A 23,907-nucleotide genomic window follows, 5' to 3' on the forward strand; every position below is an offset into this window, starting at 1 on the left:
CTAAATGAACGAGCATGTAGTGGTGTTCTGTCTTTCATTTTGCGAAGTATATACCATATTTTATTTTGTTGACACAAACTTTATTAATGTTTTTTTTTTACATCCGGTTTGACAGGCAACAGTTTGGCTGCCATTTTAAATTCCGGATTGCGAGTCGCTTTCTGATCGAAAGCAGCGAAACTGGTATCAGTTTGCTACCTGCAATCAGTTTCGTGTTGTTTGTGCCTTCGAAAGCATCGTCTGTAGGGAACGCATTTGCGATAGAAAGTTATTTAGCAGTGTTAGTTTTATACTGTGATACGTTTGGACTAATTGCAAAGTTTATAGACTTTATTAAAACCACGTTTGGTGAGCTTTATGTTTCATGTTTGTATAGTATGTTCAAAAGGCTTGTGTCGTAACTAATTTCCATATACGGTGTTTAGAGAAACCGTGCTATAATTCATTTGCCTTTTGTTTATTTGATACATACATAATGATGATGAAATTTAATTTAGTAATACGTCTTTCAAATTGAGTTTATAATTTAAAAAATTTACCAATTGTTGAATTGTATATACCGGTCTGATTTGAGATCATATTGTCCATCTTATTTTGATTCGACTATATTTTAATATATTTTAGACGATAATAAAATGGACCGGAAGTGTGGGTCTCAAGTAGCGGAACTAACTAAGTTGTGTTCAGTGACATGGTACACAGTGGGAGTGTGTTGCGTTTATGGAAAAATGGTGTAAGGATGATCTTTATGACGTTTTTTTACGTCGACTTTTCCCGACAGTGGACTTTGTGGTAGAGGGAGGACAGCGAGCTTGCATACTAAGTCGTAAGTTGTCATCAAACGGAAAGGTTGCAAAAACCCTGTCGGTGAGGTTTTGTTTAGCTAATAGCTAACGAAATAAGCGAACGCAATTTGTTAAATGACACCCATTTTCAAAACCCGGCAGCTCAAATGGTTCCTTATTCTGGAAGACGTAACAAAATTCTAAATGTTTCGAATGGTGCTGATGATGTGCGGAGTGGCTCTTAGGACGAAAAGAGTGCTCCATTAGCTTAACAGCTAACGCTATCGGACAAATCGACTCGTCTTGTTGACGCGAGCAAGTTCCACGGTGTTTGCCACTCCTGCCTAAAGCAAAGTCTGTCGATCAGCTAACGCGTTATGTTTTGAAGTATAAATACAAGATGTATGTATGCATCGACCATGCCCTGATGTAATCTGTCTTTGCAGTATACATTCAAGAATTGTAGACCGCCTGTCCTGGGTCCTGGGTTAGACCTGGATCCTCCTGCCCAACTTCAATTTTTTATTTTGTGTTTAAGTCATGACTAACGTCAACATTACCCGAGATATCCTGCACAGGCAGATCCGGGTGAGTAATCAACCAATTATAGTACTAAAAAATGAAAAACACAGAAGGCCTCACTGATGCTTGTTTATTCAGAGAAATACTGTAATAACTTAAATGTAGCTTTTTGCTGATGTGAATGCAGGAAAAGGGCGTGTCGGGCTTTCAGAGGTTCTATCATGTGACCGACCCCTTCGTCAAGAGACTTGGCCTGGAGGCTGAGCTTCAGGTCAGTCTCAGAGTGCTTGAGCTTCTCAGAATATGGGTTTCAAATATCGCTGGTATGGTTGTTCTTGTGGTTTCCCTCAGGAGGGCAGTTCTAACAGTCAAACCTCATAAATGTAAATACCTGGTGGTTGTAATGGTGCACCAAAACGCACATAGATTACCTTGATTTTCACATTTGGTATAGTAATGGGAAAAAAATAACATGTAAAATGAGACATCAACATCTTAAAACCTTTTAAGAAAGTGCGACAGCAACATTTCTGAACTTCTTAATAATAATAGTATATAGTCTTTAAGCAAAGAGTGGTTTGTTTGTTAAAATAATTTGTTAAAATAACACACCCACTTTTGATAACTTTCCATGCATCTCTTTCGTATTTCTTTGAACGTAAGTCAAGAAGTCTGTGGCATCCTGGCAGGAGCCACATAAATCCTTGTGGAGGGCCAAATCTGACCCGCGGGCCTTGAGTTTGACACCTATGTATCAGCAGTTGTGAGGGCAAGATTGACTGGTTATTTTTCTACTGTTTTGTGTGTTTGTGCAGGGCCACACAAGCTGCGTGAACTGTTTGGAATGGAATGAACATGGAGAGTAAGTGAGAACTCTTTCTGGATTATATAAAAAAAAAAAACAGTCTAGTTTCATAAACAAATTCTTGTTTTGCCTTTGTCAGTCTACTGGCCTCAGGCTCAGATGATCAACATGCTATCATCTGGGATCCATTCAGACTCAAGAAGCTTACGACTATGCACACAGGCCATGCAGCAAACATATTCTCTGTTAAGGTAAGACTGGTGTGCTTAGCAGTTCAATCAATGGCACGTGGGGAATGTGAGGAGGGTTTCTGTTTGAAGAGTCCGTGCAGTCATAATTTGTTATGTCTGACTGCTCCTTTAATTTGACCTTGTTATGACTCCTCTATATACTTGACTTTAATGTCAAAGCATGGTTAATTGAAGAGCAGACAAAAATAAATCACATTTTATTTTACTGTATTCCAAATTGCATTAAATTCAAGAGCGGGACTAATTTGTAGAAATTACAATCAGTCATACTTCTGAGTCAATCATGTGACACGTAAATCCCAATTCAATGCATAAATGACCAAACTACATTTACCTGTTAGTCGTAATATAATTTGATTACCTCACACTTTTCTTCCCCCAATGTATCGCTTGTACATAAGATGGCGCTGTTGGCCATTTATTAAGGAGGAAGGCAATCGCTTGCAAATATTAACTCATACAAGCTTTAGTGGCTCATTTTATTTCTGCACTGAGTTTACGCTACATAAAGATGTGCGTTAAGCATCGCTCATAATGAGCATCCCATAAAATAATAGAATGCAATGTACACATCGAAGTTGTTCTTGTAATAACATAACCAGATATTTTAGTTCTGTTTGCGTAGATAATATTTGGATGAGTGGTTCATTGTTCCCGTGCAAAAGAGCAAATCCCACCTGACTTGGTAATGAGCGGAATGACACACAAAGGACACGCAACACCTTCTTTTATATTTAATAACTCTGTAATGTTAGACTGCTATACAGGTATCATTCAGTCCTGTAACTTCTGCATTTTTTGACACTTTGCATAACATAAAGCACACATCATCTGACCTAATGTAGGTAAGTAGAATGTTTTTACCTTTCACAGAACACGAGTCACTGTGTGTCAGTTAACATAAATTATTTCAGTATGAAGGCAAAAAACAATCACATAATAAGTGCACAACAAGCGCTTATTGCTTGTCTGCACCTCTCAGGCAATTGTAATGTGTGTTTCTCCATACAGTTCCTCCCCCACTCCGGAGACAGAATCTTGGTAACTGGTGCTGCGGACACGAAGGTCCACGTGCATGACCTGACAGCGAAGGAAACCATCCATATGTTTTCTGATCATACCAACAGGGTCAAACGCATTGCCACCGCACCCATGTGGCCCAACACTTTTTGGAGTGCCGCAGAGGATGGCATCATCAGGTAAGAAACCCTGGGAATTCTTTTGTTCTGTCGATTCTGTATCTCGCTGACTCCACCACCCCGCTACACAATACGCTTCCTTCTCTCCTGCATATGTGCAGACAGTACGATTTGCGGGAGAGCAGTAAAAATTCACTGGTGCTGATTGACCTAACAAAGTTTTGTGGTCGGCTGGTGGAGGCCAAGTGTTTAGCTGTCAATCCACGGGACAACAACTACATGGCCGTTGGAGCCAACGGTCCCATTGTACGTCTCTATGACATTCGGATGATTCAGAAATGCAGGTGGGTTGGCGCTTGCTGCTCAAATTTGAAAACATGCGTCCACCGCTTCTTGTGTGAGATCATAACTTGGGTGAAAAACATTTTTACGCCCTCCCTAAACAGAAAAGCACAATGGAAGTCATATATTGTGCGCGCATTCTTTGAAAATCAGAGGCCCATCCCGGATGAAGCTGTGCAGTATTATGCTGCAGGTACTGAAATATCATTGAACAATCATTGAATACACGTTGAATACAACTTGACTGTTCCGGACATAAGTGGCATAAAATCCCCTCTCTGTCCATGTGTTCACTCCCCCTCTTCTTCAGGTCACTTGCTAGAGAAACTGAGAGACTACAATAACCGCTCAAGGGTCTTGGTGGTCACTTATGTCACTTTCAGTCCAGATGGAACTGAGTTACTTGTCAACATGGGCGGTGAACAGGTAGAGCTGTTCTGCTCAGGACGCAGTCCAAAATGAGTCCTGAAAATCTGATTTGTTTTTGTTTTCTGTTTTTTAGGTGTATTTGTTTGACTTGACACGTAAACAAATGCCATACACATTGCTGCTTCCACACATGTGCCAGTCATCAACAGGTGGGTCTGTGTTATGTACGGGGCTTAACGCATTTACCAATCCCCCCCAAAACAAAAAAATAAAAAGGGAAACCGCATATTTTAGAAGTATATGAAAGACCTGTTTAATATGAAATAGTTGAGCTCTCTTTTGACCAGGAATGAGCACTTCCAAACTGAATTTTTATTCGTGCTCACATTTTAGCCTGCTCTCTGGGCTGATCTGATAAGTTTTTAGAAAAGAAATTAATCAAGTATAACATTCAGTTGTATTTTTGTTATGTTTTTTTTTTATTATGGATAACTAATAATTATATTTGTACGGTATGCCGTGGTGTAGTTTTAGTTACTGCGTATTTATATATTAGTGTATTAATCTTTACACAGATATTAAAATAAATAAATTACCAACGCTGTTAATTTTGCCGTTCCGTCAATTTTACACCGGCTGATGGTCTAATGAATTTGTATTCTTTATAACAACATATATTACACTATATGGAAAGCGCTTTGTTACAGCTCCAGCTGTTGTGAAATGCGCAATATAAACAAAGTTGTACTGTATATCAAATAAAGGTTTATTGACAATTAGGAGTTTCACTTGACCATTTAATTTTTCATGATATCAGGACATTTTAGACCTTTCCAAATTTGTTAGAACAATTTGTAGGTTCTTCTGTTCCAATGGCCACATATGGGCATGCATGGATGAGTTTGTGGCAGCGCAGGAGAACCCCAGCAAATACTTTTGGGGTGAACTTGAGCGCAGATTGTAGGCTAGAACATCTGACCTCACAAATTTGTGACTGCACAAGCATTCCAGCACACTACGTAAACTAGTCTGACCTGTAGCTGGAATTTGCGAGGAAATATGTCTGTACTGTGAATTGCTTCTATGTTGTATATTAAGTAGACTGGATATAATGTATTTTTTGTGACACCTTGGATTCTAGAAGATGTGCAGGATGAAAAGTCAACCAATGGCGTCTCCAATGGAATTCATTTGCCAGCCTGCCATATTACCCAAAGCAAGATGCAACTTGGGTAAATATTAATGCTGTCCATTGACTTCAACACTTTCGTTGTTTCTGTAGCAATGCTTTTCTTTGCACAGCAAACTATTTCATAAAAACATACCACAAATGATTGTTTTTAGAAGCACATCCTTTTCACGAGAGCGAGTATGTAAACTAGGCACAATAAATGTCCATTCTGCATGCTCGCTCTGGCTGTTGCAGCTCCTCTGATCTTCCTCCACATTTGGAAAAGATCAAACAACAGGCAAATGATGCATTTGCACAGCAGCATTGGAGTCAGGCCATCCAACTGTATAGTTTAGGAATTCATCATTCCGGTTGCAACGCCGTGCTCTACGGAAACCGGGCTGCAGCCTACATGAAGCGGAAATGGTAGGCGTCGTTTTATCTTCAGACATGATGTATCACTGCACAAAAGAGCCATCTTCTATTCAGAATCATCTTTATTGGTATGTTAAAAACACACACGGAATTTGTCAAGGTTTACTGTGTTTGTTCATATTGCAGGGATGGAGACCACTATGACGCACTCAAGGACTGTCTGAAGGCACTTACTCTAAACCCGGAGTATCTGAAAGCTCATTTCAGGCTTGCACGCTGTCTCTTTGAGGTCAAGTATGTATCTGAAGCGCTGGAGTGCCTCGACGATTTCAAAGGGAAGTTTCCAGATCACGCGCAGAGCAGTGCTTGTGATGCATTGGATAAAGATATCAAGGCCTTCCTCTCACAGAGAGAATCAGGTGGGTGAAATAGTTTTAAAAAATTGTTTTAATTAAGTTTATATGCAAATGATGTGAAATACTTGGATTTTTTTTTAATCAAATTTTCAGTAATTTAGAAATTAGGTCTTTTTTTTTTTTTTATCGGGCACGAGGCAAGTCTTAATTGTGTTCTGATCTATACAAGTACAAATGAAATGCTTATTCTTGCATTTCCATGAGTCACGTTATTTTTAATCTCTCACTAGCAGAAGATTACCTGTCCAACAGATTCAGCCATTGTTTTAATCAAATGGGCCAAATCCCAGTGATGGATGAGATGGTTTTTAGACAGCAACGCTTGGACTACAAGCACAGATATTGTGGTCACTGCAACACCACCACGGATATTAAAGAAGCCAACTTCTTTGGAAGGTCAGTGATAAACTCACTCAGGGGTGGTTGCTAATGGAGCAAATAAAATATTCAGCAACACTCTTTCAAAAGTAATGGCTTGTTAATTTAGTTTTACATCAAAAACAGAATGAAACACCAAAATCAAACGCTCACTCTCTTGTGTAATTCCAAGTTTATGGGGTCAGTCTGACTCCGAATCTTTCCTGCACAGCAAAGGCCAGTACATCGTCAGCGGGTCAGACGATGGGTCGTTCTTTATCTGGGAAAAGGAGACAACAAATCTGGTGCGCATCATGCAGGGGGACAAGTCCATAGTCAACTGTTTGCAGCCCCACCCCAGCTACTGCTTCCTGGCCTCGAGTGGTATTGACCCTGTGGTCCGATTATGGAACCCCAGACCAGAGGTAAGCAACTTGTTTTTGGATTAATGCTTGAACGTTTGAAGCCCGTATTGCACTGAGCGCCGAAGGTTGACGAGTGTGTGTAGCGTGCCTTTTTTTTCTTCTTAGGTGGTACTTGGTGTTAAAGGTTCAAGAGACTGATTCAATGAATTACAATTCCTAATCAAAAAATAGTGTTCCGCTCTGCCTACATCACTCATTCCTTCCTTTGTTTCCTCACAGACAGAGAGTGAAAATGAACGTGTGGTAGAGGACATGGAAGGTGCAGCTCAGGCCAACCAGCGGCGAATGAACGCCGATCCACTGGAGGTCATGATGCTCAACATGGGCTATCGAATCACAGGATTGCGTGGCGTCGGCCCAGATGGTTCCGACGATGAGGACAGCTCAGACGGACAAGCGCAATGTCGACCGAGCTAAGATGAGCTCATGGCCATTCTATAGAATGGAACTAGTAAGCCAGGCATGTCCAGCTCTGGTCCTCAAAGGCCACTGTAGTGCTTGTTTTCCATCTCTCCCCCGCTACAACAGACCTGATTCAAAGGATCACGATTGTTATCAAGCTTACAGATGAGCTGATAATTTGAGTCAGGTGTGTTGCAGCAGGGAGGGAGGGAAAGCAGGCAGGAGGACTGAGTTTGGACACCGCTGTAAGCAAAGCGCTGTGCCCATTTCTGTTTGAGCCCTAATTTCTTCTGCCAAAGTTTGCCCTCCATCAGTCAAATGGCCAAGGATTTGTGTTTGTTTAATCCCAAAAGTGGGACCTTTCAGACAATTCATTCAGCCAGAGAAAGACTAATAACTTTGTTAATTGGTTATTTTTCAATTAAGTCCTCTTGATTTCAAATACAATTTAGTGTGAACATTTTTTTGTTTGTCTAAGATGGACACATGCTGAATTGGAGGATATGGCAATTATGCACCAAGTATTCGGTAACCACTGCTGTGTGTCGCTAGCACTACACATAGATGTCATAAACAGAATAAATGTTAATGATTTGAAAAGTAGGCTTCCTAGTGTTTTACTTTAATTGCTTTTTTTCCCTTTGAGGAATCATACAATACTGTTTGTTGAAAACAGAAAAACAAAGTTTAAATAATAAAATAACAGAACATTTGCTGGTGTGTTTTTTTTTGTCCGACAACTCGAAGTCGAATTGACTGTGATTACATTGGAAGAGTACCAGACAGAAGTGCAGAACAGTTGAAAATAAATTACTATAGGTTAGAAGAGATGCACTAAAAGTGAGGCCATGCTATCAACCTGGTATTCTGCTCATGCATCAATGACATCACTATCTGCTTTTGCTGACAGAGGAAATTGTGTGCACAGTAAATCACAATTAGGGCAACCCATATGCCATATATTGTACGATAACGAGGTGACCCACCTTCAGTGGAGTTTACAGTGATAAAGCAAGCAGCTGACTGAGCAATGTGAATGATGAACAGGCCTTAAAAGTAACACAAGCCAGATTTCATGAATCATATGTTATATGTTCTGCCTCCGGGCCTCTGGAAAGTGTTAAACCTGCCAGCACGGTGTTTTTCCATCTTCAACATGGACCATTTCATAACTCTGTGGTCAAGTTCTTAAGGTGAAATTGGAGTGACGTGTTTTAATATCACGTCATGGGGAGAGCGTTTAGAAAACTAATTTGTAAAACGCAGTACAACATGCGACATGCAACGTAGCCTACTGTACGTCATCTGGAGCATTTCAGAAAATGTATTTCTTAACGAGGGAAAACATAAGAAATAAAACACCTGATGCACATTATTAAATGTATTAATGTGAGCTTGGATCACTACGGATGTTTGGTTTGTCAAAGCTGGTTGTACAAGAATTACTCTGACCAACCAATCAGTTTGAGGGGGATAATAGAATAGATTTGGGAATGACAATTTCATATAACAAGATATTCCAATAGGTTAGTAATTTAGGTCAGTGCCTGGGATTGTTATAGCCATGAGAGACGACCCACCACTAACGGTTCCTAGCATTTGGGTGCAGCATTTCCTTTTAACATAGAAGTGGCCTTTGGAAAGACAACTATTGCATGACCAATATAAGAATCGTGTCATAATTTTGAAAGACAAGATTGCGACATTAAGTCCATTCATTCATTTTCCGACATGATACAATACGCATGCAAATATCACAACCATGGAAGGCAAAAAGTCATGCTTTCAAAAAGCTTCTTTTGAGCTGTGCTGCATTCACGGACCGCTGATCCGTCCGTCCACGGTGAGGCGACTACGCACTACCGAGTTGCCTGCTGTACATCACCGTCGTGGCGTCGTCGTCTTCGCTAACCCGTCAGAGGTCGATCGGTGATGGCGGATGCGCATAACGTTGACATAATGAAGAACTATCACGAAGATTTGTTAAAAAACGACAAAAAGAACAGCCGCTACCCCTACTGCATTGTCTGGACTCCCATTCCGATATTATCGTAAGAAGCTAACGCTCGAGCTATTGCTAGTTATTAGCGTTCACAGTTTGTTTGGCTATGTCGAATAGATTATTTAATTCACCAGCTGGCTTTAAGTATCTTTCAATCATTAAGTACCCTCAAATGATCAAGCATAATGTTTTCAGTCGATGTTTACGAGAAATCACGTCTATGTTCATGCTGCAGGTGGGTGCTGCCTTTCATCGGCCATATGGGGATATGCACCTCATCCGGAATCATCAGAGATTTTGCAGGATCTTACTTTGTCTCGGTTGGTATTGCTGATCCATAAAATAAGAAGTATGAATAATTGTTGGCATTGTTTGTGTACATTGGCATTTGGGGGCGTCATGGCTCAATGGTAGAGTGGTCGTTTCTCAACTTAGAGGTTGTGGGTTTGATACCCAGCCATTGTGGCAATGTCTAATAAGCATTTGCTCCTGATGGTATGTCATCAGTAGGTAGATGAGGTGAAGTTACTTTGAGTACTGATGGTAGTAAAACGCTATTCAAGTGACAGCCCATTAGTCATTTATTTTTTTTTTTACCAGATCCCATATTCATAGACTGACTGTTTCAATTTTCCAGGAGGACAATATGGGCTTCGGGAGACCCACAAAGTAAGTAATCCAACTGAAAAGCTATTGGGATAATAACAATGTTGACCACGATTAAATTAAACCTATCCATACTTAGGTACTGGAAGCTTGACGTGAGCAAAGTGCGAGGCAACGGTGCTGCCACTTGGGACAAAGCAGTACATGAAGCATCTGAGGAATACAAAGGCCGGCAGGTAAGAAATAACAGTCTGGACTTTTGATCATAGATTCCAAAGCAGAATTCTAATTTGAATCACTACTTTTGTTTTTATTACAGCACAACCTGTGTTTTGATAACTGCCATTCCCACGTCGCCTTGGCCCTCAATTTCATGCGCTATGACAACAGTTCCTCTTGGAACATGGTCTATTTGTGCTTTGGGTCTCTCATTCATGGCAAATATGTGAGGTAAGCACTCAAAACACATTCACCAACAATAATTCAACTGGACTAAAGTTCACTTGCAAACGGACTGAGAGCTACCTCTACAAGACCTCACAGTTGAACAACTGGAGCAGATTGTCCATATCCATCCATCTTGTCTTCCAAGTACAAAGAACTATCCTGTTTTTTTTTGTTGTTTTTAGCGTTCACCGGGGGTGGGCAAACTTTTTGATTGACGGGCCACAATAGGTTCTAAAATTTGACAGAGAGGCCGGACCAGGAGCAGATGGATGGAGCGTTTTGATAACCTCACCTCATCGGAGAAAAGAACTACATTTCATTTTAAATGAAAGTGAACAAAAGCATTACAACAAAATTTGTCTTTGAAAAACCACAGTATTTAGATGATAAAACATTAACAAGGTTTATTCATGATTTTTTTTTCAAGTTCGGCGGGCCAGATTAAAACGTTTAATGGGCCGCATGTGGCCCCCGGGCCGTAGTTTGCCCATGCCTGGTTTGGCCAGTCGAAGTTTGCATCTCCAGTAAAATATGTATAATATTCACCTAATTTTACACTTGTATGACAGTGTCAAATGTTCAATTGATTCTCAAAACATCGCCTTTACAGTTAGTAAAGTCGTTGGTGAAGACAATCCAGTAGTTTGACAGATTACTAAAATTGACTCCATTTGTTACAGGAAAAAAAGTCTAAAGTAGAGGTGGAGCAACGCCTTTGTTCAACTTTGGAGATTCCATTTAAAAAATATCCGCATTTTAGGCAAATCTCAGCTCAATATACTACATGTATATTTTGGAGTCCAGTCAGTATTATTTGAAGCATCTACATCACAATCATGCACATGTGTATTAAGATGCCCCATACAGACATATGGCTAAGAGTCACCCTCTCATTATTCTCCGTTGACCCACATAGAGAACGCTGGCGTCACTGTTTGTGCTGCCTCCGCACATCCACTCCCACGCCACAGGAGTCTGTTTAACACAGGGGGAGTCATGCAATTCATCACTGACAGAAGCACTCCCCTATGTGCCACCACTGGAGGTCACCTCTCCGTTGGGGCTCCCTCTGGTGGGGGTGGGCTGGAGGGAACGACAGTAGGAAAATGAGGATGGGGCTGTGGGAGAAAAGACATCGGGCCGTGTCCTTGTCTCTCCATGATATAGGAGGGAAAGAGGTGGGATTGTGGGAGGGGGTGTTGCGCAATATACAAGATGTAGTTGACAAGCCTTCTAACGTTCTTTACTGTCTTTGCATCCTTCAGCTGGTCCGCGTTCCTCAAGACCTGGATGCCCTTCGTCATTCTCTGCGTAGTAATCGCCACGGTCGTCCTAACGTTCAACTTTCAGTAATACACCCCATCTGAAGACTCATTTGATTGTTTGATTCAGACTTTGGCAGTGGTGATTCATATGCTGTAAATTCTTGCCTATTTATGAAGCACATTTTGCATTGTTTTCTGCTCAGGTGCTTACGATATCATGGGGTGATGTGATGATGCGTTTCACATGTATTTTTCATGATGAGAGTCTTTCCAGACCGGCTGATGTTTATTTCAGTGATGAAAAATGGAATGACAATGAGAATCGCGACGCTGTCTCCATGCTGAAAGTATTCAATTCTTAAAAAGATTACGTGATATGAAGCACTACCAAAGACCTGTGGGAGGATAATAGACCTTGAGTTGATAAATGTGTTTTATTGTTAGTTTGTTTTTTTAAGTTAGGTTGCATGTTTTGGTCAATGCTTAGAAACTGTACATCTTCACTAAGGAATGTATTTTTAGCATCAAACAAGCAATACTATGTCATGTTGTCATTGCATCAATATCTCTATAAAGTGCCCTTGCTGTCCTCATGAAAATGTATCAGCATGAAAGTACAAAGTGGCCAAACATTTGCACACATACCAATACAAAGCATACAAATAATAGTAAATATTTCTATTGACATTGTTGTCCACATCACGTTCTTTGATTTAATTTTTGATCATGTTTCTTCTATTTTTAGAATCTTGCAACTTGCGTATGTCCTAGAAAGTGCAGTCCACCCGATCACTATGGGGTAGCTGCCGCTAAGAGAACCCCTGATGTTTTCAGTGAGACCAGAAAACATATTACTTGTTTTGCAATTTCCAACATATGAGCGTAGAGTTGGGTGTTGTCAATTTTCTTATGTCCACATTGTCATTGTAAAATATCATTTGATAGGAAAAAAAAAAAGAAGTTTCGGAAATTCAGAATATATTTGAAAATGACGCAGTATATACAACTTGATGCAAAAAAGAATAAGCCAAAATCATCATGCGACATTTCAAAATTGAAAAAAAATATGTTTTGCATTTCTAACAACTATAAGATCTATTAATACAAATAGTATATTTCAATGGAAAAATCTAATTTTGGGGGGGCTGAAATGGACAAGTTTAAAGGCACCTTGTAGTGACATTGACTATTACAGTGCATTTTTGTCAGCAATATTTGTACAGAATATTTTTTTTTGTCTTGATAGCAATGTAATAACTATTCTCCTGTTTCGTTGTACAGTGGAGGTCACAACCAGTGGATGCTCAGATTGTCCGCTGTAGCTTTAAGGGAACTACACATTTTTTTTTTATCCAGCAGATTCTGCACTACAAGAACTGCCATCAATTTACAAGACCCTTTATTCCCAGAGTGCAGCAGATGAGGAAGGACTATTGTTCGCATGCTTTCTGCTCATGTTGGCGTTACTTTGTGAGATCCGCTGCATTAAAATATACTCTTCTAGTGTAATTTATTCCGGTCTCTGTCTTTTTTTTTGTTTTGTAGATGTTCTCTGGGCATTCTTTAGCAATGTGTATTTCTTCAGTCTGTGTTTTTTTGCTTTTGGGATTACTTTTTTGTTCCCAGTCCCAGTGCTCAGAGTGTTCTAACGACTGCGAGTGTTTTGCTGTCACACGCACAGTGAAATGTGTCTCTAAGGATCTTCTGGTGGTGCCACAAATTATTCCAGGATATGCAAAGACTGTCATCGTCACCGGGAATAATATTCACGGGATTGGACCTGATTCCTTCACAAAGCTGGACAATGTTTCCAGTGTCATTTTAAGCAACAATAGGTGAGAATGCACCATATTCAGTTTCACTTTCTAATTATGTAAATCTTACAAGAACATGTTAAATGTGTTTATTACAATCATACATTGTCTGAATGATTCTTGTGCCCACAGGATGACACAAATGGCATCACACAGCTTCTCGGCCCTCATCAACCTGCGCTTCCTGGACCTCAGCGGCAACCAGCTGTCAGTCATCCATCCGGAAGCTCTGAGCATCCCCGACAGTCCTCTGCAGGAGCTCAACCTGAGCCGCTCGCTCTACAACTTCACCGCCCTGACAGACCTCACCACGGCTCTTCGGTGGGGGGACCTCCGGGGGCTCCTCCGTCTTGACCTCTCTGGGAATCACCTCACTCTGCTTCCCCCGGGGATGTTCTCCCATCTTCTCAGTCTGCAGCAGCTCTTCCTTAGCAACAACTCTCTGGTGGCAGTATACAGCGGAACCTTCTCCGGGATGAACAACCTGGAGATGCTTGACTTGAGACACAATGCCTTCAGAACATTCGGGACTGATGATCTTAAAGAACTGGAGAGGCTCGGGAGCATCCGGATCCTTCTGGGTGGAAATCCGTACTCCTGCTTCTGTGACATTCAGAGTTTTGTGGCTTGGTTGAATAATTCACAGGCTCATGTAGATGTGGATTCTGTGAGGTGCGTCTCGCCAATGGGGTTAACCAACAACCGACTGCGGGGGCTCGGATTGAGGGCAATCGGATGCATTGTTCCCACCCAGGCAGAGATGAGCGACCTTAGTCTCCAGACGTCCTATGTTTTCCTTGGCCTCGTGCTGGGCTTCGTGGGCATGGTCTTCCTCTTTGTGCTCTACCTGAATCGCAAAGGCATGAAGAGGTGGATAATCGAAATGCGAGATGCATGTCATGATGTGATGGAGGGATATCACTATCGATATGAGATTGACTCAGACCCACGCTTGGGGAACATCTGGGCTCAAAACGGCGTCAGCGGGGCACGCCAGCATGTGGGAGTATCTCTGTCGCAGGAGCCACCAACTGACACTTGTATTGTTACTGAAGACGCACGGGTCAAACCTCTAAAATCGCCTTCTGAAGCAAGAAATGTCTTGTAGATTGACTAGTTTACTGCCCGTAGTTTTACAGTTTGTTTGATTTTTTTTGTCTCAGAGCTTTTGCATGTACTTTTGCAGCTAAACAAAAAATATAACCTTAAAAGTGCCTTTGAGCTTGCTTGGCACTGACTGGAACTTTTTTTTTTTAATGCAGTAACCTGTATTTTAATAGAAGAGAGTGCATAGGATTGTCAAATATGCAAAAATAAGTTGGTTTACATGTGTCATTTTGATGTATTAGTATATCATTAATTAATACAGGGACTCAACTGCTATTTAGGTGCACTTTCCAATACTGGAGCAGTTACAAAGATATCTTTGCACATCAGTGCAGTTTTTTTTACACTGTCACTGTATTAATTTGACAATATATTTCATACTTCGTTCTGTTTTGTGTTATGCAGGAGTGTACAATAGCACAGCATCATAGTGACAATAGTGTCTATTTGTAATAATTAAAAGTAAACTAGGTGGCATGGTGAATGCAATCTTACTGAGGTATAGAAAATTAGTGGATGGATGGTTAAAAGGAATTGTCACCCGTTGATTTTCTTTCCTGCTTAATTGGTGTACGGGTGGGCAGAAGCCTATCCAAGCTGACTTTGGGTGAGATCAGGCTACACACCGGACAGGTTGATTTGTCAACCTTAGCACAAACAAACCGTTAACATTCATGCAGTTTAAGAGTCTTCAAATAACCTAAAAAGCATGCTTTTTTTTTAAATAAGGGAGGAGCAGCTATGCAAACTGCCCACAACTAAAAGTCAAATGCAGAAACCCCAAGCCTGTGAGGCAGACTAACCACTATAGTGCTGTACTGTCTGTGATGTGTAATTATATAATAATAATCATCATCATCTTTGTAAAGGACACATTTTTGATACATTGCTTGTATGATAGCACATTATTTAGTGCAGGTCTATCTAATGTTAAACAGCAGAATGGAATTTTCTCAATGGAATGAAGTACTTTATAGTTATTTATAGGACATTATAAATCTCTGAATCTAATCATATATTCTCATTGTACCCACAGCATAGAAGTTTAATTAGTTTAAAATGTGTGATTAATATTACAAGGCTGTTTCTGAGCTGCTGGCATTAAATGTGAATTACTCATGAAATAAATACGTTTTCTGTATTTCTTTCTCATGCCATAATTGTTTCTATTGTGAGCAGCTTCAAGACTTCACATTCTACTGCAGGTGGGGGTAGCGCTATTGTTTTCCATTGGAAGATGATTAAGTGCTTCCACAGTGGGGAAAATAGGGCAGAATGAAATATTTTGTTTGGAAATAACTTGCTGGCTCGGTTGTGGGTGCGCCAGGTTGTTGTCTGTATGTGTATGTGTGTATTATATGCAGCACGGGTGAGAGTTCCCTCGCAAAGTATATTGATAAAACTTTTGAAAAATGAGCTCCTTTAAACGTCTTTTGGCTGTTGTGTTTTGCATCCACGCTTGGAGTTGACGTCGTCTTCCGCCCCTTTGCGCATTAATACCCGCCTCGTGTGACGTCACAACCTACCTGAGGTAACTACCAGGGATTAGCCATAGCCGCCGGTAGTAGCCAAACACCGGACGACAACAAGTTCGCCCGAAGGACAACGCCAATGAGTCCGCTTCGACTTTTTCGTTAAAGTGCTGCTTTTTATTTTGTTGGAGTTTGTTGTTTGGCTAGCGCAACTTGACTTTGACTATTTATACGCAGCTGGTTGTTACTCATTCTTTCAGTTTGACGCGCCAGTAAAGAAATTTTTATTCCTACAACTTCCGCCCTTGGCTCCCCCATACAAGTTAAAGTCAACTCGTTACTCCTATGCGGTAAGTAAGTCCACGTTTTGTTTGTTGGCATTGAAGAGCCAAGCGGTTGGTTGCCTTTTGGGTGTGTAACTATTTTCCCAATGATCAAGCTATAAGGGCGGGACGAAATTGAGTCTGCATTATTGCATTCAGTTGTAGTAACGTTCCCATGTTACCTTTTGTGCGTGCATTTGGGACCTGCGCCTTCAGTGGCGACTCAATCCACCACTTTCACATCGCATTTATTAAAACCAGCCAAACGAAAACGTAACACGCAACTGTGCCATGCAGCTACAACATATTGAGCAATTTAGAATCTAATAAAAGAGAAAAAAAAACATAATGCACGTAAATAAAATGCACAATACTTACTAGGGATGGTAATTATTAAATATACTGTGTGAAGATCACTTTAATGAAGTTGAAGCTGTAACAAGTATTACTGTGGCCAAGCAGAGGACTGAAAAATGTTGACATCATTGAGGTCCAGTTTGCAGCCCTCGTGAGGGTAAACGTAATTATGGTTTATTAAACAGTCCCCTCGCTAAAATATTTTATTACACTGTCCAGCACCACGAAATCTGAGCTCCTTGGGAAGGTTGATGTGGCAGCACATAGAGGCTAAAATCTGAATGGACAAAGAAAAATAAATCGAACATACTTATTAGATGCAGTATCAAAAGAATTGTTACAAAATGAAGGGAATAGTCTGTTGTAAATTAATACATTTGAATGAAACAAATATTAGCATTTAGATCATGAGACCGGGTCATTGCTTCTGATCGTATTTAGGCCAACATTTCTGGAATGAGTACCGGTTATGCAAATAGGTTTAACTTGTTGGAGAGCATTTTGAGAAGGTGGTGCTTACTTGTGTATTGTCCCCCCCTCCTCAAGCAGGTCAGGGGGGTTCTGAGCCATGCCTGGCCACAGCACTGGGGCTCCGCAGGCATCACGCCACCACAAAAATCACAGCTCCAGAGCAGACAAGTACAGTCAGGCCCCGACAATATTCAGGCAAAGCAAAACCAACCCAGACTCCTACAAGGATCCCTACGGAGAGCATCATCACAACAACCACTCCCACTACTCAGAGACAAAACATGGTCGCAAAGCGCACCCGCGCAACGGCGCCGGGCAGGGCTCAGAGACTATTGGCTTCATTCCGGGCTCGGCAGACAACACGCCCACCAACAGACATGCCTGTGGCTCCTGTGCCTCGATGGGCTGGAGCGGCTGTAAGGCCCTTATTTGCTGTGTATTGACTTGTGGATTTTATGGTAGCCGAGAGCCCTGCCTGCCCGTTAACGAGAGCTCCACTGACCATCCCCCTAAAGCTAGTAGTGAGTCCCACTCTCCTAATGGCATGGCTGTTACTAACTCCCCCGTTGGCGGCAAATCTTTCGAGCCCAACAAGTCCACTAAACCTGTTAGATTGTTGCCCACAAGCGACAGCTTCCGCTATCCAGATGTGCGCATCGCAGGTCAGTCAGTAAGATATCCGGTCATGGCCTCCAAGAGGACCCGAACCTCAGGCCGGGGTGAAAGCCAGCGGCCGATCAGCAACACTAGTTTGTTATCCCGTGAGGACTATGACTTGGATGACCTGAGTGACACCGGCACGGATATTGACTCGCTCATCACCAAGAAGCTTCTGGAGCTTTACGCCCTCCATCAAATCGACCAGCTGGCCAAGTGCACCTCGGACTCGTCGTTCTCCCGCAAGACCAACGAGATAAGTGAGCTCATATACAGCATCGCTCAGGACTACAACCTGGAGGAGCAGGAGGCCGAGTGCAAGCTGGTGCACGGCGTCATCCGCATCAGCACCCGCAAGGGCAAGCGAAACAAGAAGCATCATTCTGCCGGACAGCGTCCTAATGGGCGCAGTGACGGCACTCTGCCGGACAGCGGCAACGAGACCATGACCAACACCTTCATGAGCAGTGACTGTAAGAATCTCATATTTTCCTCATGACATAATGTTAACGTTTGAACTACGGATTTGATGGCAGTGAACTTCTGCGTATTGTGCGGGATACTAGTTACTTACCTGCAGTATGTGAAGATCTGTATTACAGAGAAACAATATAATTCTTGATTTTTTTAAAAGGGGTTGAGTTACCACTCCTAGTTGTAATTTACTATACAACTGACATCAAACAAAAGAGAATTAAATTATTATATATTTCGACACTGGCTGACTGGTTAGCACGATTGCCTCACAGTTCAAAGGTGCAGGATTTGATTCCGGCACTGGCCTTCCTGTGTGGGGTTTGCATGTTCTCCCTGTGCCTGCGTGGGTTTCCCCCTACATTACAAAAACATGCATGGTAGGTTGATTGGACACCTTGAATTGCCCCTAGGTGTGTTTGTGAGCGTGGACGGTTGGTCGTCTTTGTGTGCCCGGCGATTGGCTGGCAACCAGTTCAGGGTGTACCCCGCCTACTGACCGAAGATAGCTGGAATAGGCTCCACCGACCCTCGTGCGGAGAAACGGCTCAGATAATGGATGGATGGATATATTTAGACACCATCGTGTTTAACCAAATTAGAATTTTGTCTAATGAAGGACTGATAGTTTAATTCTAAAATTTAAAGGGAAATCTCTCAGACAGGCTGGCAGAAATTAGCATTAATGTTACGGTAATTATCACTCTTCAAATAACTGCTACTGCACACATGAACAGCGTATACAACAACAGGCGAATATTCTCAACAATTATCACTAAAGGTTACCTCCTCCAACTCTACTTTAAAATCTTTATTACACTTCATCGCTTCCATTAGACCTCCGTACTGCATCAAACTCAGAATTCAGACTTGCCTGTATTGTATGTAGTAAAACCCATTCAAAAATATTCGCAATATCGCCGGGGTGTGACTCATAAATTGGAATCAACACTACTTTCAACAGAATGTGAGACTGCATTTTCGATATTCTTACTTCTGTGCCACTTTTGTGTTGATCAGGTTAACTCTGACTGGAGGAATTGGGCCATGTCAGACATCTGCTTGGTTACCTAATGACCTAATCAGTCAACATGCAAATTCACCCGATATTGAATTTCTAATGTTTTTTTTTTTCAATTTATTTTTAGACATGTACCACCCAAAAAATACTTCACTACCAAGTACCACCATCAAGACCAACATTAGAGTTTTTATGCCTGTGGTCATCAAAAATGAGACAGGTTTCACTTCTAAAATAATACTGTAAGCTCCATCAATGCAGTTTGAACATTAACACGGCACTTTAAATATTGAAAAATTAAAATTATACATAAACATGATTCGCATTAATCCTAAAGTAAAATTTGTGCCCTAGCGTTAAAATTCAAGCAATTCTTGAACATGAAATTAAATGTATTAAACTTAAACATGAAACACAACTGGAGTGTCTTGGGCAGTGATTCTTTGGTGTTTAAGAATGAATAAATGGATCAAATACTAAGCCCCTCCCTAGTTCAAACATCAACACAAGTCCTTTTCTATGGTCCAATCTCAAATCCATCACTTCGTGAGCGATTTCTTACCTTTTTATAAATACGCTGTCTTCAAAATCACACATCAAGAAACATGTTTTTTTTTGTGTTTTTTTTCTCATCAATAGTTCCAGAGGTGAAAGTGTCGGAGCAGACGCCGTCGGATGAGCTGGCGAGGAAGATGAGACATTACAGCGGGAGAAGTGAGTTCCTAAAGCAATTCTCTAAGATGAGCATTTTTGCCCTAACTTACTATTAAAAATCATTATTTTACATTTAATATACCTGTACATTTACATAGTCTCTTCACATACCCCTTTTCTTTTGGGCTGCACCTGTAAACCAAATACAGCTTCCTACATGTATACCGATTTTAACATCTTTCATGATTTTTAAACTGTGAGAAACTTCACTCATGGCTGGAAAAATTGGCACATTTCTACTGACTGCTTTAAAGTGTATGGTGTACTCGATAAGCATCAACTGCACACCGCACACACAACAATATCTCCACAGACATGTTCATGCCTCCTCCCCCAAACCTGATGTCTTTCGTAATGCCAAGACTGACCTGTTGGAAAATATCAAAAAATGAGCAGCAGTAGATGGATAGATGAGAGTTAACTAGGCTAAGTGTTCACTGCTGGTCTGGTCTGGTAACAGCCTTGCGGTTGGAAACTCTTCTCCTTGTCATTTTAATTGTGACAAATGACGGGCGAGACATGTTAAACACTCAACATAACCAGTTGCTCCTCTATAAGATTCAGGTAGTTTCCTAATTCGCTATTAGTTAGTTTCGTGTCTTCGGATCGGCCAGACACACATCAGGATTTGTAATTGGAAATATTGAACAAGTTCATCATTTTTGATTGTTGGCCCCCGTCCATTCTCTCAGCTACATCACGTCACAAGATGATCACTCCGGAGTAATTTAGAGTCGTCCGAGAATCAGGCCTGGGGGGCGAAAAAGCTCAAATGAGCCCCAGTTCTTTCCGGGTGTGTGATTCAGACCCGACCATAATAGGTGAAAATCTGCAAAGTTGAGAGACCATCTAAAAACCTTTTGGCACATACATGCTTTAAACACACACACACAAAAAAAAAAAATCCATCTTAAATACTCGGGCCTGACTGATTTTGATTTTTCAGCCAGACTCAGACATTTGGTAGAATAAAATGTCCATAACCGATTATTCAGACAATTAATTACAAAAATGTTTGCAATTAATAAAATAATAGTTTTTGCTTTATTGAACCAGTTTAAAACAACTGTAAAAGGGACTGCCTCGCTCACAGAGCCTCTTTTGATGCTTTGATGTCATTTTTCATATTTGTAAATGTTACTGTTCATAATGAATATTGGTCCAAAGATTTTGGAAGACAATTCCAAACGCAAAGTTTGTCAGAAAAATGAGTCTCGTTAGGAGGCAAGGGCCTGGCAGTGTGACGTCCCGAGCTGGAGGGGAGCTTGCTTGTTGCTACGTGTGAGGAGTTGATGTGTGAGTGTCTGGGCGTGAGTTGTGCCGTACAGCAGCTTCTGTCCAAGTGTGGTGATTGTGTTTGTGTCTCACTGTTCTCCTTGCGTTAAATAAAAGGCTAAAAGGTACATTCACAACCGTGGCTCTCCTTGCCCACATGTGTTGGGCATGGCATTACAGGAAGTAGGTAAAAGCTAAATTAAGCAGTGTGCGATTAGTGGTTCAAACCACATCCTTCTACACATCTTGATTTTAAGCTGAATAACCGCCCCTGCCGCCACTTACCTCTCTTTCCTGATTCCCAGTAACTTGGCACCGAGTAACAGTGAAAGCGCTGCATTCCTGTCTTTTTTCTATGCTTTTTACAATCCCCTATTTTCTCGGTCACCTTACACCCACCGATCAATCCGTGTCCTCCCCCTCCAGCCGAGCGGCCACATGACACCCCCTGCCGCTGCTGCAGCGGATCAAGTCCCATTAAATATATGCCAGAAGTTGTCCTGTGGTTTATGTCATGTCATTTTAGAGGCCAACTAGGATTTCAGATGGATTACGGTGCAGCAGCCCTTTTTTTTTTTGTTGTTGTTGTTGGTCTGCCAGGAGGCGGGTAAAAGGATGAGGTGTCGTGTTGCACGTCTTTGTCTTGCTGCCTGGGATTGTCGCCTTTTCTGATCAACATTTATGTATCAGGTGTAAGATTCAGTATATTGTATATAAAACCATTACATGAAAGATGACCAACTTTAACAAAATTTCAATTTTTTTTTTACTTTTTTGTTGTAATATTTTTTTAACCCTTTGCAAACGACAATAACCTAATTTTTGTGTTTTACTATGGAAGCCACTAAAAAAAAAAAAAACACCTGGATTAATCGACGTTATGATGCCGCCTACCCAAAGTTCGCTCAAGCTCACCCACGAATTGCAGCAGGGCACACGGTCGAAACAGAATGGATGTATGGAAAATTCTGTAAACAAGTCTTGTCTTGCCACTCTTGCCCACACTCAGACATGTAGTATCCAAACTGCAGGAGTTTGTTTTGAACTGGCGTACACAACCAGAAATCCCTGCTGTTCATTTGAAGTTGCTTGTTGAACTCCTTATCTTTCTTCCGTTGTTTTCCCCGCATACTTTTTTGACAGAGGTGTTTCTCTGATGACATAATAGCTGTGCGTCTGTTTCAGCATACTCCTCCAGCAGCGCCATGGCCTATTCGCCGTACCTGCACGACACCGAGACTGACTCGTCAGGTGCTCCTCTCCTTGCGCTCTAGCGACTTGGCCAAATACAAACTCCTGCTCTCATTTACCGAATGCTGTTACACACTGCTGGCTGTCTGTAAGTAAAGGGGTGCAATTTCCATTGGATGCTTGGCTAAGGAATTTTGGAAGTTTGACATCTTCCTTTGGGAAGAGATGGGAATTAACTGGACATTTGAACAGAATATTTTTCTATGCTCTGCCTCATTTAAATTTTTTTGCTGCATGTCATGATATATATTTTTTAACTTTAATGTTACAGTACTACAATGCAACATTTCCTGTCAATTCCAGCAAAATTCCTGTATTTCCATAAGTCTCGTTTGTCTGATGCTGCTAATGTTATATGCCATGATGAATTTACCTCTCTTAGCCAAGTTGTTTTTGTGTACAAAGTGAGAGGATTTTTTTTTTCTTATTGTTATTTGTTTTATTTAAAAAACATTTTTACAACGTGTGTTACATGTGTCAATTTGCAGTGTCATGTTTGAAAAAGATGAATGTCTACACTCCAGGCAGGCTTGACAGTCAGAGCAGAGGAAATGTAGAAGCAGAATGACCTGAAGGCTGATACATGTGATTGTTCAACTTTTGTCAGGGCTCATTGACTCAGGCCTTTAAAAAAAAAAAAAAAACAACACACACACATGATGGTTTGACTAAAGAATTCAGACGTACTTCATGGTAAATATTTCTAAGTTACTTACTGAGTTGTCAACTCACTTGTGTTATTTGAATGCATTTTTTTATTCAAGGGTGCGTGCTGTTTTGGAGTAAAAAAAAAACTCCTTTCCTTTTATTGTTTTATGTTCAATAAAGATGTATATTTGTATGTGGTTGTTGTTTGTCTTTAAGCTGTTTAATATGTATAGAAGAGGGGTGGGTACAATCTGCCATGTCGAGCACATGAGTTATTTAATCAGATCCACCAGGCATTTACATTCTCAACAGTCCTGGAGTATTTATTTCAGTTTTTCCCCAAAACTTGGTTAATTAAACGTATTTATTAATTTATCGCACTAAACTAAGATTTTTAAAAACCTTATCTATAAATGACTCATTTGTCAATTAAAAAAAATGAAATGTGTATGTGAAGCATAGACGTTTGGCCATCCTTATGCAAGTCATATTTCAACAACGTGACAGTTGTGTCCAGGTGTTTTTTTTTCCGCTCTTCAGTCTATAACACCTTTTTTTTAGATCACTTTGCATTATTTTATGTCACCTCCCTGAGGCTGACCGAGATGCGCAAGGCAGGGTTTTTCCGCTCTCAGCAAAAGCAA

At 41.0% G+C, this 23,907-nt stretch overlaps 4 protein-coding genes across 11 annotated transcripts; all 4 read left to right on the forward strand.

The window, feature by feature from the left end:
* Positions 1–140: 140 nt before the first annotated feature.
* Positions 141–8,072, forward strand: wdtc1 (WD and tetratricopeptide repeats 1). Of its 6 annotated transcripts, none has more exons than XM_088307487.1 (16): positions 141–348; positions 1,232–1,373; positions 1,495–1,578; positions 2,123–2,169; positions 2,252–2,363; positions 3,375–3,562; positions 3,664–3,846; positions 3,949–4,037; positions 4,155–4,270; positions 4,347–4,422; positions 5,355–5,445; positions 5,640–5,810; positions 5,946–6,178; positions 6,406–6,571; positions 6,765–6,957; positions 7,177–8,072. In XM_088307487.1, exons 2-16 carry the CDS (start codon positions 1,326–1,328, stop codon positions 7,372–7,374), a joined length of 1,995 nt encoding a protein of 664 aa, XP_088163613.1. In that variant the 5' UTR covers positions 141–348; positions 1,232–1,325; the 3' UTR covers positions 7,375–8,072. The 6 variants fall into 6 exon arrangements, with proteins under 6 accessions (XP_088163613.1, XP_088163618.1, XP_088163614.1 ...); XM_088307492.1 differs by lacking the exon at positions 141–348 and adding an exon at positions 421–826 and having other exon boundaries at positions 5,358–5,445; XM_088307488.1 differs by lacking the exon at positions 141–348 and adding an exon at positions 422–733.
* Positions 8,073–8,931: 859 nt separating this feature from the next.
* tmem222a (transmembrane protein 222a) lies at positions 8,932–13,192 on the forward strand. Of its 2 annotated transcripts, none has more exons than XM_088307258.1 (6): positions 8,932–9,410; positions 9,597–9,681; positions 9,999–10,030; positions 10,107–10,203; positions 10,287–10,417; positions 11,331–11,582. In XM_088307258.1, exons 1-6 carry the CDS (start codon positions 9,292–9,294, stop codon positions 11,395–11,397), a joined length of 531 nt encoding a protein of 176 aa, XP_088163384.1. In that variant the 5' UTR covers positions 8,932–9,291; the 3' UTR covers positions 11,398–11,582. The 2 variants fall into 2 exon arrangements, with proteins under 2 accessions (XP_088163384.1, XP_088163383.1); XM_088307257.1 differs by lacking the exon at positions 11,331–11,582 and adding an exon at positions 11,680–13,192 and having other exon boundaries at positions 8,940–9,410.
* A 32-nt stretch (positions 13,193–13,224) lies between these two features.
* LOC148329120 (trophoblast glycoprotein-like) lies at positions 13,225–15,263 on the forward strand. Its single transcript, XM_088307256.1, has 2 exons — positions 13,225–13,514; positions 13,626–15,263. Exons 1-2 carry the CDS (start codon positions 13,225–13,227, stop codon positions 14,599–14,601), a joined length of 1,266 nt encoding a protein of 421 aa, XP_088163382.1. The 3' UTR covers positions 14,602–15,263.
* Positions 15,264–16,131: 868 nt separating this feature from the next.
* On the forward strand, positions 16,132–23,456 carry kdf1a (keratinocyte differentiation factor 1a). Of its 2 annotated transcripts, none has more exons than XM_088307463.1 (4): positions 16,132–16,422; positions 17,299–18,353; positions 20,015–20,089; positions 22,550–23,456. In XM_088307463.1, the coding sequence occupies exons 2-4, from the start codon at positions 17,321–17,323 to the stop codon at positions 22,636–22,638; spliced, it is 1,197 nt and encodes a 398-aa protein (XP_088163589.1). In that variant the 5' UTR covers positions 16,132–16,422; positions 17,299–17,320; the 3' UTR covers positions 22,639–23,456. The 2 variants fall into 2 exon arrangements, with proteins under 2 accessions (XP_088163589.1, XP_088163590.1); XM_088307464.1 differs by having other exon boundaries at positions 17,302–18,353.
* The last annotated feature ends 451 nt before the right edge of the window (positions 23,457–23,907 follow it).

The sequence above is a fragment of the Idiotropiscis lumnitzeri genome, chromosome 10, assembly GCF_059441095.1.
Source record: "Idiotropiscis lumnitzeri isolate Australia: NSW breed Sydney's pygmy pipehorse chromosome 10, RoL_Ilum_1.0, whole genome shotgun sequence".
Lineage (NCBI taxonomy): Eukaryota > Metazoa > Chordata > Actinopteri > Syngnathiformes > Syngnathidae > Idiotropiscis > Idiotropiscis lumnitzeri.

What these genes read in the sequence shown, in the direction of transcription:
- wdtc1 (XM_088307487.1), top strand. Translation starts at nt 1,326, where the DNA reads ATGACTAACGTCAACATTACCCGAGATATCCTGCACAGGCAGATCCGG. An exon ending in GCCTGGAGGCTGAGCTTCAG is followed by an intron (nt 1,579 to 2,122) that starts GTCAGTCTCAGA and finishes GTGTTTGTGCAG; the next exon opens with GGCCACACAAGCTGCGTGAA. An exon ending in CCTCTCACAGAGAGAATCAG is followed by an intron (nt 6,179 to 6,405) that starts GTGGGTGAAATA and finishes ATCTCTCACTAG; the next exon opens with CAGAAGATTACCTGTCCAAC.
- tmem222a (XM_088307257.1), top strand. Translation starts at nt 9,292, where the DNA reads ATGGCGGATGCGCATAACGTTGACATAATGAAGAACTATCACGAAGAT. An exon ending in ACTCCCATTCCGATATTATC is followed by an intron (nt 9,411 to 9,596) that starts GTAAGAAGCTAA and finishes TTCATGCTGCAG; the next exon opens with GTGGGTGCTGCCTTTCATCG. An exon ending in AGGAATACAAAGGCCGGCAG is followed by an intron (nt 10,204 to 10,286) that starts GTAAGAAATAAC and finishes TTTTTATTACAG; the next exon opens with CACAACCTGTGTTTTGATAA.
- LOC148329120 (XM_088307256.1), top strand. Translation starts at nt 13,225, where the DNA reads ATGTTCTCTGGGCATTCTTTAGCAATGTGTATTTCTTCAGTCTGTGTT. An exon ending in GTCATTTTAAGCAACAATAG is followed by an intron (nt 13,515 to 13,625) that starts GTGAGAATGCAC and finishes TTGTGCCCACAG; the next exon opens with GATGACACAAATGGCATCAC.
- kdf1a (XM_088307463.1), top strand. Translation starts at nt 17,321, where the DNA reads ATGCCTGGCCACAGCACTGGGGCTCCGCAGGCATCACGCCACCACAAA. An exon ending in CACCTTCATGAGCAGTGACT is followed by an intron (nt 18,354 to 20,014) that starts GTAAGAATCTCA and finishes TCTCATCAATAG; the next exon opens with TTCCAGAGGTGAAAGTGTCG. An exon ending in GAGACATTACAGCGGGAGAA is followed by an intron (nt 20,090 to 22,549) that starts GTGAGTTCCTAA and finishes CGTCTGTTTCAG; the next exon opens with CATACTCCTCCAGCAGCGCC.